This window comes from Mustela erminea, chromosome 3, assembly GCF_009829155.1.
Source record: "Mustela erminea isolate mMusErm1 chromosome 3, mMusErm1.Pri, whole genome shotgun sequence".
Classification (NCBI taxonomy): domain Eukaryota; kingdom Metazoa; phylum Chordata; class Mammalia; order Carnivora; family Mustelidae; genus Mustela; species Mustela erminea.
The window spans coordinates 130,892,068-130,911,496 of NC_045616.1; the positions used below are offsets into that span (position 1 = coordinate 130,892,068).

General features: G+C 43.2%; 1 protein-coding gene across 4 annotated transcripts in view; it reads right to left on the reverse strand.

The window, feature by feature from the left end:
* GHR (growth hormone receptor) overlaps positions 1 to 19,429 on the reverse strand; it is a 258,372-nt gene that overhangs the window by 128,099 nt on the left and 110,844 nt on the right. For 3 of the 4 annotated variants that reach the window (XM_032337498.1, XM_032337496.1, XM_032337497.1), the window contains exon 2: positions 9,136 to 9,216. In XM_032337498.1, the coding sequence (XP_032193389.1) occupies positions 9,136 to 9,205 (70 nt within the window). In that variant the 5' untranslated portion in view covers positions 9,206 to 9,216. Of the gene's footprint in view, positions 1 to 9,135; positions 9,217 to 10,537; positions 10,632 to 19,429 lie in introns of all 4 variants that reach the window. The other variant, XM_032337495.1, reaches the window with a different exon arrangement.

Below are 19,429 nucleotides of genomic sequence, written 5' to 3' on the forward strand. Positions count from 1 at the left end.
GAGAAATCACCACCTACATTCAACAGGGAAGAGTTCTGTTTTAGATACATTTCATGTTAAAGAAAGTGCTTGGTATTCTATTTTTTTCCTTAAGGTAAGTTTTTTGGACCCAGGAACCTAAGTTTTTAGCACCCATCCATGGAAATCAGACAAGACAGTCCAGGCAGAAGAGAGAGTAGCTACACTTTTGCCTTTCACATCCATAATGGCTAAAATAAACATGAGTCTGCCATACAGATACAGCCTGGGTATGCTCAGAAATGAATCTGGCTCTTCTGTTCCTCGATCAGAGCTTTCCAGGAAGTCGGGCTTAATGCTGACAGCAAAGGGTGGGAGAGTTAGTCCACTGTGCTCATGAAGTTCAGAGCAAACATCCAGAGAATATGGTGCTGGCACAGCTCACATGGGCAGCTGGGCACAGTCATACACCAGTTTGTGAGCCCAGCCAGGGCTGTCGCAGCATGGCCCCTTGGGGACTTCAGTGCATTCTACTCCTTGCTAGATCTGGCCGAACTGCCCTGATGTTGAGCAGGGCTCTTGGACGGACTCCTGCCCATTTCCCTGTTCTCCTGCTCCCATCACAACACATTCTTCCATCATCATCTATTGTTTAAGAAAAGCATGGTGCCTCTTGCTCCAACCAAGAAAGCAGCTGGGTCAGTGGCTGGGTAGAGAAGGGAGGATATGTCCTAAATGTTAAGAACACAAAATGGTCCTTTCCTTAAAAAGTGGCCTCTTGTGTTTGGGGAGGCCAAAGTTCCCCCAAGTACAGAGTGGTCAACAACACTAATTCAATCTCCCATGATGTGAATCTGTTAATTCCTACACATAGCACATGGTTATCCAGAAGGCAAATGCTCTAAACATGATTTCTTATTCCACAAATTTGCAAGATTTTATTAAAAAGTTAGGGAATACAGAAAACACCAGTTTTTTCATGTTCAGAGATCAAGAAACTAAGTATTTTAGCAATATAACTCTGAATTTTAATTTTGAGGGTTTCATACTTCAAGATGGGTTCTCATTGGAAAATTGAAAGACCTGATATTTAAGGAAAGGAACTCGGAAAATTGATCCAGCTTTCCATATAATCTCTAATCAGATTTTTCGTAATCCAAAGGTCAATGTCCAAAGGGACAGAGAAAACTTGGATTTGGGATCTGCAGGATACCTCTCTATGTCTGTCAATATTTGAGGTGATTTAACCAGGTAGGTGGGGCACAGATAATGTGGTGTCAGAGGTTTGTGCGGGGTGACTGGTTCTTTCAATGTAGCATATTAGCCAGTGGCTGGTGCATGGGGTACAGAGTTCAGTTACCTGGGAAAAGATTGGCAAGGCTCAGGAAGGGCATCTGGCTCTTTGGCTTCAGAGCACAGAGCAGAGTTCTGGCCTTCATGGCATGTGAGATATACAGTAGAACAACGAGATGATTCCATCCACAGAGAAAGCCTACACATCAGGGCTGAGGCATGGGCACAGGGATGCTTGGGGCTTCTTGAGGCCACTAGTTCTAGCTTCCACAGCTACACAGCTATTTCCAGACCTTTCCCACTGGAAGGAGGTCCTAATTCAGCTCCTACTCTGGTTAAAATGAGATAAAATGTTACAAAGAGTAACAAAGTGCTCTTTGTTACTAGAGCACTAGTAACAATTGTGGGCTATGACCCAGACATCCCAGATCAGAATTTACATTCTGATTCATTCATTCACTCCACAAATAAATCTACTGTATGTGACAGGATGCTTGAGGAGGGGGATACAGGGATGAACAAAACTTCCCTCCTGGATATTAAGGTTTAGTGAGTTTTACATCCATGATACTTCATTAAACGAGGTACACAGGGGTCATTTTGCCAGTCATTTGAAAACAATTCCATTGCCCATTTCAAGCTCCATCCAGACTTTGTCACACAACTTGAAACACAGACGTCATTACAACCTCACTTAGAAGAGGGACACACGGCAAACAGCACTTCTCCTAGGCCCTGAGTCCACCTCCTCCTCCCATCCCTCTGTTCAGCCCGTTGGGGAGAGATCCTACTAACAACATCCTGAAACCTTTCCTCCACGGTTGGGACATCATCATTCACGTTCTAATACCTGCCAACCTGCCAAGAAAATGTAATGAATACACTGTCATTAGTTAAGGTAAAGGATTAAGGTCAGCGAGGTGTTGTATAAACAGAAAGAGATTCCTGAAAGATGCACCTGGGGAAAGCCTGTGGATTCATTCGAACAGGTTTGAAAAATACGGACCAGAGAGAACTCTGATTTGCAGCAGACACCGTAGAAGGGCTCCAAGCCCCTGGGCCTTGCAGTCTGTGACCTAACTGCCAGTCAGGGCACCCCAGAATCCTCTCTTTGTATGGTCATTGCATCAGATTTCAAAGTGTGTTTGTGTTACACATCATTACTGCCTTTACACCGCTCATTACAGATCACGAGGAAGCGTCTCTTTGGGTTCGAGAATGACACTGTTGACAGCATTACTTAAACACTCATGCAATTGCTGGAAAAGAACAAATAGGAGGGCAAAAGGTGAGGGTTGTGGCTGCTGGGGTTCGCCTGATGACAAGCTAGAGGCACAGCATCTGGGTAAGCTGGCAGGTATAATGAGCAGGGGTTAGGCTTAAAAGATGCCTTCGTTGATGGCTCTGAAATGCCTAACATTTTTTTTTTTTTACCATAGAGAGATTAAAGTGAAGGCTTAAACTGAATTAACTCTGGCAAAATAACTCCTTGACTTAAATTCATAGTGAGGAGAAAACCACTAACCACAGGTTCTTCCCAAGAGGGTTTTCTAGGGAAAAGGTGCTGGGTGGTTGAGGGATGCTGGGTCCCATGTCCTGGAGGACGATCTCCCAGTCAGAGTGGACTCCTGCACAACCAAACCTGGGTTAGCTTCCGACCAGAGGCAGAAAACCCAGTGTGTCCACATGTCAACCTCGTTCCTGTCGACACCCCATAACAGGAGCCCCAGTTTAGGCCACTGAAGCAAAGTGACAGGGAGACATTGTGCAGAGCTGGCTTATGCCCAAAGAGTTGGGGTCCAAGGAGGAAGACTAGAAGTATCCTAGAGGTCACTGGCATGTGTGAATTCCACATTCAAGGTCAGGCTATTCTTGGGTGGTCCTAGTCCTCTTATTTACTAATTAGCTGAGGCACAAACCTAATCACTCACCCTGCCAGCTGCTTTGCAGGGGTGAGTCACTTAGCTATGTGTAAGCCTCACCGACCTCCCAGATTCTGCCCAGCGCAAAAGCTTTGCTGCTGTCAACTTATCCTGCATATATTTTATTGAGCTCCATGAGGTAAGTACATACTCCAGTGATGATACAGTATCTGGGGGTACGTTCCAGGTCTCAGGATTGAGTCATGATTGTCCAGAGATGACACGGGAAAGGAGCCAGGCCTCTGCTCCGCTGTGGAGCCCGGGGGCACAGCAGCCTAAGCCATACCCCAGCCACACTGCAGAGGTGGGAAGACAGCCGTGGGACCCGAGCGAGGACGGGCAGGAGTTCTGGGAAATGGCCCACGGCTGCCATCCGTCTCAGCACATCGTCTCCCGGACAGAACCGCTCCCTGCAAGGCCCACTTTATGGGTACGGGGCTGAACTGTGTTCTGAGACTTCGCCGTAATACAAGTGAGTCACTGCTGAGGTTGCTAACATTAACCTACAAAGATGAGAACTTAGAAATGGATGAAGAAAGCTCCAATGGTTCCTGAAGTCCAAAACCCACACAGAACTGAACTCCCTGTATGGATGGTTCTGTCTCAACATCCCTGTGATCTATTTTTCATAACGGTCACTGTTACATCGTCTCTTCTCTTGACCTATGATAATCCTCGCCCTCTCCAGTCATGTCTCTCAAATCCACGTTCATCCTACCACCAGGATTATTCCCAAAGTGAAAACCCAACAGTATTATTACTCTGTTTAAAACTCTGTAATAAACTGAGGGGATCAGAATTATGTTGACTTGCCTGTCTTCTTTTCTATAAACTACATGCTCTCTAAAGGTAGGAACATAAATTTAAAACCCATCCTTGAATCCAGGAAAGTGCTCAATAAAAACCCAACGAAAGAACGTGTTGTGTCACCACCACCTGCAAAGGTCTGTGCTCATCCCCTCCACAGGCAGCATCCCAAAAGACAAGGCCAGGGGCTCCTCAACCTGACCGGCTATGTGTTGCTGAACTCCAGGGTCAAAGTGGTCAGCGATCCCTCAAGGATCCAGGACACAGGGTTGCTGGTGTACATGGATTCAGGCCATGGCATGAGAACAGACTGAAAGGTTTCTTCTTGCTCTTGGTGACAGTAAAGACCACAGCAATCTAAAGCTCTATGGTGGTTTTCTTCACTCCCAGTATGAAGAGAACACTAGAACTATTCCTCCTTGAAAACATGTAATGGGTACACCATTGACTGTTTACCAACTATAACCATGACTCTAATACTTGCTTGATATCTATCCTCTATGTCTTGGCAACTTGTCAGGGCTCTGTGGAACCTCACTGTAGGGGTGTAAGGCTTTTTTTTTTTTTTTTTTTAAATATAATGTTTCTTCCACTGGATCATTATTTCCTATTAGCAATAAGAACAGAGGTGGTTCCCCCCCACCCTAAAAGTGCTATATATATTTGCATAGGTTTATAAAAAATGTTCAAAGATATAGAGACAACATTACTTTGAGGATCTTGATTCCTTTAGGACGTGGCATCTTATACCCAGTGTAAATTTTTACCTTGACTGATACAGAAGGATGTAGTACCTTTTAATCTTTGGAGTGATAAAATACTAATTATGTGCTCTGCCTGCAAGCCACGCCATATATATGTGTGTGTATATATCTATATATGTGTGTGTATATCTTATATACACACACATATGATAGCCATTACACACAATATTATGTATGCTATCTGTAAATATCACACACACACACACACACACACACACACACACACACACACACATAATGTTCCATCATAAGCACTTCTGCCTGGCCTACAACTTTGGAAAGAACTATGACTTGCTGGATATGCCCCATACTCCTCTCACTTCTCTTCTTCTCTAAATACCATCTTTCCCTCTCCAAGGCCCAGCAAGACCTGCCTTTTCCACAAAGCCTTTGCCATCTGTAGGCCCTTCTATAATTTAACTCAAATCTAGCAACCTAAGTTGACTTCCAAAGTGAGTAATTACAGATCTAGTTGCTCACGTACAACATACTCTGGCCAAACGAATCCTATGCTTTCTACAAAGTAAGCGCTCAAAAAATACCTACCAAATGCCAAATACGTAAAATAGAGCCACTCGTTGCCTAGTACAGTGCCTGTACACAGTATAAACTCAGTAACTGAACGAGCCATTCTCTGCGTACACCCCCTAGCTCGACTTGTGAGCTTCTGTTCATGTTATTCGTCTATCACATGCGTCCTTTCTGTAGTCACCTGCTCTTCTCAGCCTTTTAAAGTCTTCACCTAGTATTCTAGGTCTGCTGAAATAACCCTGCCTTCCTTCAGGAAGTTCTCCCTGATTGACTACAGGAGAAGATGACTCTCCTCACCTCCCTCCTCCCAAACAGTGGATTTCGGGCCACTATTTTGATAGTTCATGGACACTGTCTCCTATGGTAATTCTTTGTGTAGATTCCTGATCCCTTAGCTCATGCTAAATTCCTTGAGGGAAGAATCACTATTTTCCTTGTAGCCCTAAGTTGAATCTTTGAAAACAGAAAGCTCTAAAATCAATTGTTAATCAATCAATCAATCTGTACACTGAATGTGAATTAGCTATTCCAGTCCACCTTGATATATTCTTTTTCTGAGCATCATGACCACCTGTATTCATTACAGAATTTAGACCTTAAAGCTATAGAGTTTCGGGCGCCTGGGTGGCTCAGTGGTTTAAGCCGCTGCCTTCGGCTCAGGTCATGATCTCAGGGTCCTGGGATCGGGTCCCGCATCGGGCTCTCTGCTCGGCAGAGAGCCTGCTTCCCTCTCTCTCTCTCTGCCTGCCTCTCCATCTACTTGTGATTTCTCTTTGTCAAATAAATAAATAAAATCTTTAAAAAAAAAAAAAAAAGCTATAGAGTTTCTCATTAATTTCTAGAAGTTTCTCATGTCCCAACGAGGCTGGACTTCTTCAGGGCAGGGGCCTGTGTGCTCCCATGTTAGGTTGGGAGGTCAAAGAGGATGCTCAGTTGTGGACCGATTAAAATAACAGAGGTATGACCCAATTTATAATAGGCCCTCCTCTCAAGAGCATTTATAGCTGTCTCCTCTTTATGCACATTTCTCCCTAAAATCATCATCCCAGGAGCAGTAGTTCTGATGTAACCAGCTGACAGTTTGACCCTGTGAAGCCCTCTGAAAATAAAGCATCGCTGGTCATTCCCAACTGGGGAGTAAGAACTTCTCCCTGAGACGATGTCACCGGTATTGGGAGCAGGTGTGGGGACTAACACTATGGATGGAAGACAGAGAGACGGCACCTATTACAACCCTTGGGCTGACACCATGGTGCACTGTTTGACGTTGGGTTCTCATTAAATTGCCCACGGGGCAGGCGTATATTTATTAGGTGTATATTAATTTAATTAGGCATATATTTAATTTAATTAGGTATATATTAAATTGCCCATGGGGCAATCAGGGCCAGTGTATTTCTAACGGCTTATCTGTCCCAGCAGGAAAAACCCTGCTCCAGGCTTCAAGTGCCAACCCTCCCTGAGCATACAGATCTGTCATCCTCTCCCAGCTCCCGGGGGACTCTACCAGGTCACACCTTCCAGATCCCTTATTCCGCATTGTCACCTCCTTCCCCGGCCAAACTGAATTCAAACGAATGCCTGGTAAAACTACAGGAGTGTTTTGTTTTGTTTTAAATCCTTACCTATATTTTCAGTCTGCCTTATACAATGGGAAAGAACATTAAAAAAAAAAAAAATTGGCTACAGTCCGGACCTGGCAGAAAAAGAACCGCAGTGCCTCTGAATGTCATCTGAGATTCAAGCCGTGTTATGTCACGTGATCACTTTGGCAGAACTCATGAGATAAATGGCCAGAACTGGTAAACACACTCATATGTGTGCACGCTCGTGTTCAAACACGTTCCTCCACACCTTCTGATCGAAACACCAGACTCATCCTTAACCATCCCAGGCCATTTTAAGGTAGAACTCTGGAGTAGCCACATATTCCAAAAGAACTGGATTAGCCCACTAACTTAGAAAAGAAAAAAAAAAAAAAAGGAGGAGAAAGACATTTTTTCCTTTGCTAAATTACTGTGTTTAAGTACTGGCCGGCTATGTGAATTGTTTGCTGTAAGCCACTGCATTTTCTTATCTCTGCTACTCCCAAAGAGACAAAGCCAACAGAACACTACCAGAAAGCAAAACAAAAAGCAAAGAGAAAACCAGTTAATGGTGTTGTTTTCTCCATTCTCCTTATGAAGTTAAAGGTTTATGTCAAAGCTAAAATGTCAAAGCAGCGAAAATAGATGCTCTTTGCAGAGCCTCTAGGTCTAAATGTAACTTGAGCTCTCATCTTGCAGCTGGGGACACATTTTTAATTTTCTATAAGATTGCCTCAGCCATACTTTTCATTTCACAGGTTTTTTAAATTCCTCAAGCCTAGCCCTTTGGAGTGAAAGCCACCTTAACGAAGAAAGTAGAGATTAAACCACCATGACTCTGGAACAGCCGAGGATCTCAGCTGTAATTCTTTGGCTCAGAACCAGGGTCTAAAACCAGCCATGGGAAAAGTTGCTGAAATGGAGCCTGCAATTCTCTCCATGTTTCACTTGCATAATGTTGACATTATAACACCAGGGAGACCCAAAAATATTTCAAACAATTATGACTTCTTTTCTACAAATATTTTTAAATTGCTTTACAAGATAAAATAACATATTTTGCCCTTCTTATTTTATTTATCTTTTTTTTTTCTTTTTTTACTCTGGTTGTCCTCAGCAACTTACTACTACAGATTTATTTTTGGCACAAAGGTCAGGGAGGACATCTTAAGGCATTACCTCTGCTGGTTAAACTGTGTTTTCCAGCAGGAGTTGCCCAGTGAGTAGGAGAATCAGCTACTCTTAAAGCAACAACTGAATGTGGTGACACAGCACAGGAGAAATAGACTGTTTATTTCTCATGTTGATGACCGAGCAAGGAAAAAAAAAATCAAGTACTCAAGACAATCTTTTAGGGGCGCCTGGGTGACTTGGGGGTTAAAGCCTCTGCCTTCGGCTCAGGTCATGATCCCAGGGTGCTGGGATCGAGCCCCACATCGGGCTCTCTGCTCAGCAGGGACCATGTTTCCTCCTGTCTCTCTGCCTGCCTCTCTGCCTACTTGTGATCTCTGTCTGTCAAGTAAATAAATAAAATCTTATAAAAAAACAAAACAAAACAATCTTTTATAAAAGTCTCCCACCCCTTTAAAAGCAGTTTCCTTTCTGGACAGAAAAATCCTTCTTCTCATTCCCGTTCATTACTCTTATTTGTGCCATGAAACATATGTTTGAATGTACTGAGACTTCTCCATGAGGAAGATGGCATAAAAAAAGGCCAGGAGAATTCAGAGACGGCCCAGGAACTCATGAGTTCTGAGTACATTATTCAACTATTATCTGTTATGTCTTCCTTCAAACTTTGCCAAATAGGAATCACCCAGAACGTGAAAGGTGAAATTTATTTGAAATCTGCCATTTCCACTCCCAGAGACTCTGATTCCGGGACCTTAATTCTGAGCTCTGGAAACCGGGGATGATATCCTTAGTCACGGCTGAGCAGAGTGATCAGTAGGTTAATAACCAACCCTCCAGTGCCATTTCAGTGTCTCTCCCTGGACCAAGAGACCTGGCTCGCCTTCACTATAAATGCCCTCGGCATGGTTTGCAGCATTTATTTTTGATGTGCAAACATCAGATGCCGAAATTGCATTCCTCTTAAAACATCCATGGGAAAGTCCTCCTAGCTTATGATTTTAAAGCTAAGACAAGTTTCCCATGTGCTGTTACTTAAAACTCACCCCATTTAATTAAATCATCCAAAGAACTTACATTTAACAAGTAACATTCAGTGTTATTTCAAAACACAGGAGGCGAGAATGGGAAAGCAGAACTCACCTTCACTCCCAGAAACAGCATTGCTCGAGCCTGCCACTGCCAAGGTCAACAGCACCTGCCAGAGATCCATACCTGTAGGACCTGCAAGCACACGAAAAAGAATCAGACACAGCCAACTAAGAGCAGACCATTATCGCTGCACACTATTTAAAAACTAGCTGAACCATGAATGAGCGGACGTGCATGCCAGCTCTTGAGGGAATCCTGGTACGTCTTTTGTTGCCCCGAGTCTCATCCTGCTGTACTTCTCATGAGGGCAAACAGTAGGTTTATCATAAATTCCACTTCCACGGGAGCTTGCATTAGGAAACAGCATGGACACGATAGAGATTTTCACACCCTGGCCTATAGCCCTAGAACTACCTCACCACAAAAGACCCCCCCCCACCCCCAACACACACAACTGCTTCAATAACAGGGCCAGGCGGCTTCACTTTAACTAGATCTGGAAATAGAAAAACTCGTCAGCAGGATCACCAAGCACAGGGCCTTGAGCCGGACAAGCCATAAAAGGAAAAACACAAGAACACATTGTAATAGTAAGGCTTCTCCAGTGCGCTTCCCCGTGGGTGAAAGAGCTCCACTACTCGTCTGAAGCCTGCACTGACAAGCCATCACGGGATGGTTTAGCTAGAAGACAGCAAAAAGGAGAAGACGAGAAGCAACATACTCGGAAGCATCAGTGCTGCGTAGGTGGCCTCCTCAGGACACCTGGTGTCCTGGGTTCTCTGTTCTAGGAGGAGAGTGGTCTCTGAAAGGCCCAGGAATGTGACCACCCCAGACTCAAAGAAAGGTCGGTTCGCAGCCTTGCTAGCTATTTGGGATCGCAAGTGTGTCCACGCCTGGATCCCTTCAGTTTGATGAACAGGGGAGATGTGCCTTGGCCAGCACACGCCATTACCTGGAGGAAATAAGCTTCTTTGGAACCAATAATCCAGGTGTCCACTTCTAGATCTCTGAAGAGACAAGCCTGGGCTGGTTTAAAATGAACTCAGCACACTGTCCTTTGGGCTGCGGCTACCTCTGACAACCAATGCCAGCTCCTTTCCAGCTCAGACGCATGATTTCCATAACATTACATGACTTCCTCATCGCTCAGGCACACCTGAACATTGCCCCGGGGCTCTCCACCAGGGCCTCCCTCCGGCTTCATTTTCACTGTTACACATCCTTGACAAAAACGAAACAGCCCTTCTGGTTACCCCTAATCAGGCTAAAGCGATGAACAAGAACGTTTGTTCTCATGGGTACTGGAGTGAACGGTGTAGTCCCTAGTAATGCTGAACAGGCATCAAATGTGATGTTTCTTATTTGCATTTCCAGATAGCGGAGGGCCCATCATTTTTCCGTCGTTGTTGTTCCCTGTGATTTTATGTTCTTGAAAAAGTCTAAGAATACCCACCTCTGCATAAACTAAGCATCTCCCTGTGTCTGAGTGTGTAAGGAACGGCCTCCAACACTGCCTCCTGGGGTCACCAGCACAACTGAGCGGGACCCTGCACAGGAACACACTTGGCCAATTACGAGAGTTCATGCAAATGTGGGTTATGGTTATTGTAACATCCATGTTTTAAATTCCTCTGAGCTAATGGCCTTGAATCCTCATTAACTTTGTAAACGTGAACCTCAGAGCATCTCTCCTTAGATCCTTTATCAGTAGGTGATTAGGCCGTGCAATCCAAGCTTGAAGCTTCCCGAAGAAATATGTAAAGAGGCTAAAAATAAATATGCTAAAGGCTGAAAATGCCATCCTGTTGGTAACTGGATATTTCCTTCTAAAATTGATTTTTAAAATATATATTTTTTTAAAGTAGTAAAAGCATGGAGGAATTGGGCTGTATGCATAGTGTTAGTTTTACTAGCAATCGCCCAATGCACGTAGTGTCAGGTAGAGAAACCTCCCTTGGCACATGCTCTCTGGATATCAAGGTCGTAAAAGAATTCGAATTCCCAGGTAGGGTTTTTGGCCTCCCAACTGAATAAAGATATAAATACGTTTGCATTGCTCAGAAGGCTGCTTTCTCTGGTTTGGAAGTTGCCTCGTCAAATATTTCAAAGATACTTGGCAGATGCCTGACACGAGTGAATTTTGCTTCCGACGGATAGGAGTTGCCTCCCTCCCATGCCCAAACTTTTGAAGGCTGCTGTCTGCAAATGAACTTCACAACTCTTCCAAATGATCACAACCTAGCTCCAAAGCACGTGATCTATCTCTTAAACTGAAACCAACAAATCAGAATCTTCAAGCAATCTAAAATCACACTATTTCACACTCCCACGGTCAAAGAAGAAGGTATTTAAAACTGCCATTCTCCCACAGAGGCGCTGAGAACCAGTCACCACACTGAGAGCATCGCGAACTGCCCCAACTCGAGCTCCAACGAGGGAGCCGGGAAGAGGATGGCGATCCGGAGCGGGTTTGGGAAGAGCTCACTGCTTCCTCCAAAACCAGGTTCCGCTTCCCCGGCTGCTGGCTCAGTGGGGCTGACTGCGAAAGCTGTCCCCTAGTGATCTGTCCCAGCGCCAGCACACAGCCGGGCTAATGGACACTCTGTTCATCTGACGAACCTGCCCTCTTCCGTTTTGCTGGACTCCCTATGGCAGCTTCTAGGTAAGAGGATCCTTCTTTACTAGGTGTTCGCTGGGAGAAAACTGCCCTAGGAGAGGACAACGTGCCAAAAACACACAGTGTGAAACTTCGGGGTCGTCGGTCAATAATGTGCCAGATGTGAGCAGGAGAAAGTCCCATTAGTTCCCTTCCCCAATATAAGTCTCTCTGTAGAGGCAGGTACTGTCCAGAGGAATCTACCAAACACATACCTTGGCCGACTGGCTTTTTAAGTTTGCAATAGTTTTCTAGGAAAAACCTCTAAATTTCTGCTGATATTTATGCATTCTTGGGCGATAGTCTCATGGCAAGCTTTTTATTTGGGGTGGGGTGGTGGTTGGGTGGGGGAGACAAGCTTCCATTCTTGCATAATGGAACTCACGCCATTTCCACTTTCAAAGCCTGAGGCATTTTGCCTGACCTCCCCCACCTCCCCCCCAACTTCCTCAAGGGAGAGCCTGTTTGTTGAAAAGCTGGTGAGAGTTTTGATTCTGTAAACTGCCCAGCAGAGGAGCCTCTGAATCACAGTCAGGACTGTGATATACTGCCTTTTATTCCTGGCTATAAAACAGTACATAAACACATGAGAAGAGATGGGAGATTAAACACAAGGTTTTCCCCAACATGTTATAACCAACTCCAGGCCAAGAAAGCAATTAGTTCAATTCTCTTTATTTTTAAAATTAGCAAGTATTTGTTGAACTCCTAGAATTGTACAGGGCACACTGGAGAATACCAAAGCAATCAAAATAATGGTTTTTTACCTCAAGAATTAAACAAGATAGGCAAATCAAATTGGGAAAAGAGGAAGCATACCTGAAAATGAAATAAAGAGTGGGTGGGCTGGTTGGGGGGGGGGGCACGACAATCACCCACTGAACTGAAGGGCTTAAAATTAGATTTAAACGACAGAGAAGATTGTGATAGGTAAGGAATAGTGAGGGGTGGATGTGAACTTAACATTATGGGTAAACACTCAGATGGCACCAAAGTCCTGGGTCTGGCTCTGGTCTGATTAGTTCAGAGTGGTCACTGGAGGGGAGAGACAGAACAAGGTTTGAAATTATGAATAAAGGGGAATGAAATTGGATGGTAAGAGAGGACTAGGCCAAAGCAGCAGTTCAATTCATATTTTTAAAAAAAAAGATTAATTGATTAATTAATTAATTTAGCGTGAGGTGAAGCGAGGAGCAGAGGGGAAGGAAGAGAAATCCCCAAGCAGACTCCCCACTGAACTTGGAGTTGGTGGCCGGGGGGTGGGGGGTGGCGGAGGCTGGATCCCACCATCCCAGTTCCCCGAGATCAGGACCTGAGCTAAAACTAAGAGTCGGATGCTCAACTGACTGCATCACTCAGGGGCCCCAGAAGTTCAACTCACATTAATCAGAAAGTCACCTGAAGTTTTAGGATAGGTAACACATGTACAAAAGTGGATTTTTCTTAGGATAAATCTGCCCCTCATACTTTCGTAACTTGGTATCACTGAGAAATACTGACAAGTCTTGGAGATGAATGGATTCTGGAGATAATAAATAAAATGTGTCTATCACAAATGAATGAGTATATAGTTATATGTGTGGATGAAAGATGGGGATATTGATAGAAATCAAGATTTGGGGATCTGAGTTGCTCGGGAATGAGAAGATTAAATGACTATCTTGGGATTTTGGGTGTTAAAGTGATTTAATAGTGATTTAAAGGCTTATAGAAGTATTAGGTATGTCTGGAGGGAAGTTGATGGTAGAAGACCCAAGACTGAATGAGAGAGGGAAGTCAGTCCTGGATTTCAGAGATATTTACATAGAGATGATAGATATCAGATGAATTTAATATGAAGACTAGGCTATTTCATGAAGAGCCCCCCACATTAACTTTATTAAAAGTAATATTACAGGGGCACCTGGGTGGCTCAGGGGGTTAAAGCCTCTGCCTTTGGTTCAGGTCATGATCCCAGCGTCCTGGGATGGAGCCCCACACCCATTGTGCTCTCTGCTCTGCGGGGAGTCTGCTCCCCCCTCTCTCTCTGCCTGCCTCTCTGCCTACTTGTGATCTCTGTCAAATAAATAAATAAATACTTTTTTTTAAAAAAGTAATATTATAAAGTATATTAAGCCATATGGGGGAAAATGTGCTCCTATCTGGTTCGTAATTTGGCAAGACAAAAGGAACTACCACCTAAAGCTACCTACACCCCCTGATTTGTATAAGGTTTTTAAAAGGAGAGTGGTCAACAGCATCTGTAGAAGAATGTCAGCATATTTATAGGTAGATAAATATGACAGATTGAGGAACTTGTAGTTTGCCTTAACAAAGGCAAAATACCAATATGGCAGCTGAATTGATAGAAATGATATTTCCCCAATTTTTTGTTTTACTGACCTAGCTGTCATGATACCAAAAAGGTAAGAGCTGATTAAAAAAAATCCCCACAGAAGCAGAATCGTTTATATTGCAAAACCAAGACTCTAGTCAGATAACATAATAAACGTGTACTTTCAATGCAGGTGTTCCTTAGTAATGAAATATTGCAAAACCGGATCTAGTTGATTTCCTGGTGAAGCTGTTTTAAGAATTCGATGTCGAAAAACAGGCGAATCCAAAATGGTATTTGAAATGACCCATTCTAATTAGTACCAGGCATGTATTTGACTAGTTTGCATTTGTTCATGTTATTACCGACTTTTTATGGTGCTGTTTATTTGAAAATTGGTCAGATCCAAACTGCCTTAGGTCAATTTCTTTCTTTCCAGTTAGGGAGAGAGAAAAAGTTCACAGACATTACTGACATACCTACTTTCACTGACATTTTTTCCTTTCTCAGGATCCACTGGGGAATACAGGATGGGAAATTATTTTAAATGTGTAATGTATGAGGGGAAAAAAGGCCATTAGAAGTAGTATATATAATAAATCTCCTTTTTTTATAAAACATTTAAAACATAGATCATATGTACCCAAGGTGAACAATTCAGTTATCATCAATCATCAGTGGCCACTGAGCACTGTAAATGTGGCTAATGCAACTGAAGAATTAAATAAGTTAAATTTTTATGTAATTTTAATTAAGTATTTTAATTAAGTATTTAATTAAGTATATTTGAAACAGGTTGTGATATGAATCTAGTTTTTCAGCTGTGGATTTTTACTAAATCCAAACAGATCAAGTATCTCTGATGCAAATTTAGAATTCAAATTAAGATGCGTTGTAAGTGTAAAACATACATGGGTTTTGAAGGCTTGGTATAAAAAAAACACATGCAAAATACTTCAACAAGGTCTATGTTTACTGTAAGTTAAACTCGTATTTTGGATTGCTGGGTTAAATAAACATATTATTGAAAACTAACAATCCGTATTTCTTTTTATTTTTTTAAAACATGACCAGCAGGAAATTTAAAATCATGTATATGGCCTGCATTATATTTTGTATTTCTCATTGACCATATATATATATATATATATATATATATATATATATTTATTTTAGGGTCTGTATGTCTGATTCTTGCATTCAGAATCATTAAACTCTTAGAGTGGGCATATATGCTTTTGTAACAAATAATAATACGAAAGTTTGTACTTTTTTTTTTTAAAGATTGTATTTATTTATTTGACACAGAGAGAGCATGCACAGATAGGGGGAGTGGGAGAAAAAAAAAATCAAAAAAATTTTTTTTGAAAAAAAATTTTTTTTAATTTAAAAATCAAAACCCTGAGCAGGGAGCCCGATGCAGGGTTCCATCCCAGGACCCCGGGATCATGACCTGAGCTGAAGGCAGACACTTAACTGACTGAGCCACCCAGGCACCCCTAAAATTTTGTACTTATAATGACATAGAAAATCTTTATAGTTACATTTTAAGAGCTCATCCAGAATGCAGAATGATAGGGACTGAAGAATTAGGCATGATTATATTTGTAGGGGTTTTTTTTGGGGGGGGCATACCCAGTATGCCTCTGTTTACCTTTAGAAGGGTGACAATTCAAACTGTTTTCTCTCCTTGAGTCATAACCAGTGGTGCACTGATAAATGTGTAACAACTGTCTCTCTGGAATTAAAGAGAGAGAAAGAGAGAGACAGAGAGAGGACCATGATTGGTATCATTTACCGGTTTCCATGGTGTAAAAACCTCCACCAAGGCTGATTTTAAGTCACCGAGTCACCGACCCTGGATTCCCTGAAGTCAATGAATGTGGATTTGCAAGCCAGTACAGATGACCCAGCACATCAGCAGCTGGGGAAGTGAATGATGCTATCTGGGCTCCATGTAGGTAACAGGTCCTAAGATGAGGCAATCTACTGACATTGACAGAAGATGTAAGAGACAGTACCACTGAGTGAACCCTGGACACTTGATTTCATTTGATGCCATCTGTTCCACTGTTAGCTGACCATATTTAGTTAATGATCACTGACAGACACTTTCCCAAGTCTTTAGAAATTAACATCAGCCTCTACCATAAATGCCATCCTTGATCTTCATGGACAGAGAGAGTGAGCTTGGGGTTCAGAGCATGTATTGGGGAGTCGGAGAGAGCTAGGTTCAAATCCTAGCTTTACCAAGCCTGTTTACTTTTCCTTAATATGAGGGTAAGAATATTATTAACTTTTTCATAGGAAAATCAAGAGGAGATTAAATGAGATGATTTATTCAAAACACTTAGCATGCCCTCTGCATCTATCCAATAAATACGTTATTAGACTCTTTCTGATATCAGTAATAAATAGATGATGTTTTATAATATTCCCGTGGGGTGGACAGGGAGGGGAGCCCTCATTTATATACCATGACATGGAAGCCTAGGGAGGTAGTAAAGCAATCAGCAAATGTGTTCTTGGGTAGCCACAACATGTAAGTAAGACTCCCTTCTTCAATCATGCACTTATATCACATAGGGGTCCCAGGAAAAGAAATAATCATCATAATGTAATGTGTGTGTCTCCTAGGCTAAGGCAGGAAAGTTACTCAGTTTTGCTTAGGTGTATGGGCAATTATGCACCTTCGAAACAGAGGCCCGATTGTAGAAAATAATCTAGAGGCTGACTTCACCTGTCATGATGATCCCATCTGCTTTAAGAAAAGGCTACGCTGTTGTTACTGGGTCCAGATCACTTACTTTGTGAATCATGGATTACTAGAGCTGGAAACTGGGAAGATGAAATCCAGTGATAAGACGCTTGGCTTGAAGCTAGGACTCTCCCTGGGAAAATACAAAAGGCAGCTGGAATATAGGAATTTAGGTCTTCACCTCTTCCTTTCTGGAGAAGGTAAAAAACAAAAACAAAGACATAAACTGACTTTTTCGGCACTAAATTCTCAGTACTGCTCCCATTTTGGTGTGCATGGGTGTGTATTCTGCTGGGAGTGGTCATTTTTGGCACATGGGGCATTCTGTGGGAGTTCAGTAGGACTCAGTGGCACTCTGCAGTACCCCCGGGAGCAACCATCCTCGTGGCCGGCCACCAGACCCACCTGATTCGCACGGCGCGCCCACCGATTCACGAGGCAAGAGTGATGATCCCGTGAAAGAGAAGTCAATAGCATCGGTGCTTCTTTGAACAGTGTGTTCCTCTTAACTGCATACTTCACATCACAGCACCAACCAAGTCTTTTTTTTTTTTTTTTCCAAAACAGAATGTGAAAAAGCAAACCTCTTACTGAATTTCTGCTGTTTCTCTTTCTGCAAGTGGCTCTTTTTAAAATCTATTTTTTTATTACCGTGATAAATCATATAGAACATGGGGAATATGCCTTAACCAAAGTCAAAGACGTTGGAGTTTCTTTCAAACTCTCAGATGGAAGCTGGCTTTGTTCTCCCTCATTTAATAGGAAATACATACACTGTTGAAGACATGATCTCATAGAATGAAGTCTCCAAACACCAACGTTATTATCTCGATGAGATGGTAATCTGACAATGCTTAGGACAATAACTCACAGCGCGCTAAAAGGAGCTACTAGCAGGCATGGATAACATACAGAGCAAGGACAGGGAGAAACTCTTCTTTCCTTTTATCAAGTCCAAAATGAACTTGTTCTTGTAAGGTAAACAAGTTGAGAAACCAAGAGTGAGGCAATGTGATCTTCTGGATGAAACATTTCTAGAGAGGGAGTCAGCCACCCAGTGCCCGGGTGCCAGCCAGCCCAACGTGGCCGGACTCGGTAACTCGGGCAGTCGCTTATCACTGTGGGCCTCAGTTGCCCCATCTGCACCCCATCCCATGATGATTTTGTGATAAGGCAAATCCCATGCCGTGAGGTATAATGAAAGCGGCCATTCACTGAGGATGCCCCCTTCCGGGACGTTGCCGGGCGCCTGTCCTTCTTTTCTTCCAGCTGTGAGCAACCAGGGGCAAGAGGGGAGTCTCACTCACTCTCTCACTCACTGAATCCCCACCAAGCAGCCTTGGGCCTGACCCAGGGTAGACGCCTACTCTAAAATCTGCCCGATGAATACGTTGGCCAGGGTCTTACTACTCCCCTTGAAGTTTACACAGACCCTGCAAAAGACAGCTTCATTTCAAACTGAAAAGTAAAAGCGTAGAGGAACTTTGAGGGGTTAAGCGAATCCCCCAGACAGTTAACCGTGTTTGACGTCTCCAAGGCCTGCCTTCCCCTTCCCATGCTTCGTCACACATGTGAAATTAGGCTAAGCATGTGATTAGGGGGATACCAGCGAGGCAGGAAAAGCTAGAGACAGTAAGAAAAAGAGAAGGAGTAAGGTTTACATTTGAGTTACGGACAGGGGCAGACACCACAGCTTTTTGGTGCTCTGGACCTGTCAAGCACAGTCATAATTCATAAATGCTGACACAGCAGTTTCCTTAGGAGTATTGCTCAAGGGATCTAAGATTCATCTCTAGGCCTCAGAGTCTCTAAGAGCACCTGGTCAACTTTCGGGTACATTACTTAAGAGCTATAAAGTGTGCTCTTTCCATGACATGGGGAAACTATCCCCCCTTCGCCCACCTCCTCTAAGCCTATATGTATAAAGAGAAAGAAGTCTATTTGGCCAGACTGACTGGCTGCCAAATAGATAGTGGACATTGGGCAGATCAATGTTACATCTCAGCTCCAGGAGTGTACGAAACCATTTCACTTTTCGAGACCACGGGAAATGTCACGGCTTGGACTTGGACTGCTCCTTATTAAAAGCTTGAATAGAAAACGCCCTCTAGAACAGTGCTGTGTCACAGAAATATAATGTGAGAAGCAAGGGCCAGCCACGTATGTACTTTTAAATTTCCTAGTAACCATATTAAGAAAGAAATACAGGGGTGTCTGGTGGCTCAGTGGGTTGAGCCTCTGCCTTCAGCTCAGGTCATGATCTCAGGGTCCTGGGATGGAGCCCCGCGTCAGGCTCTCTGCTCAGCAGGGAGCCTGCTTCCCCCTCTCTCTCTGCCTGCCTCTCTACTTGTGATCTCTCTCTCTCTGTCAAATAAACAAATAAAATCTTAAAAAAAATACATAAAATTTATTTTAATTGTATATCTTATTCAACCCAATATTATCCAAAATATGATCATTTCCTCCTACAGGTGATATGAAAGGTATTGAAGTATTTTACACTCCTTTGTTCATACAGAATCTTCGAACCTAGTGTGTATTTCACGCAGCACGTCACAACAGGCGCTAGCCAGACTTTAAGTGTTCCAGAGTCACACGCAGCCAGATGGAGACCACA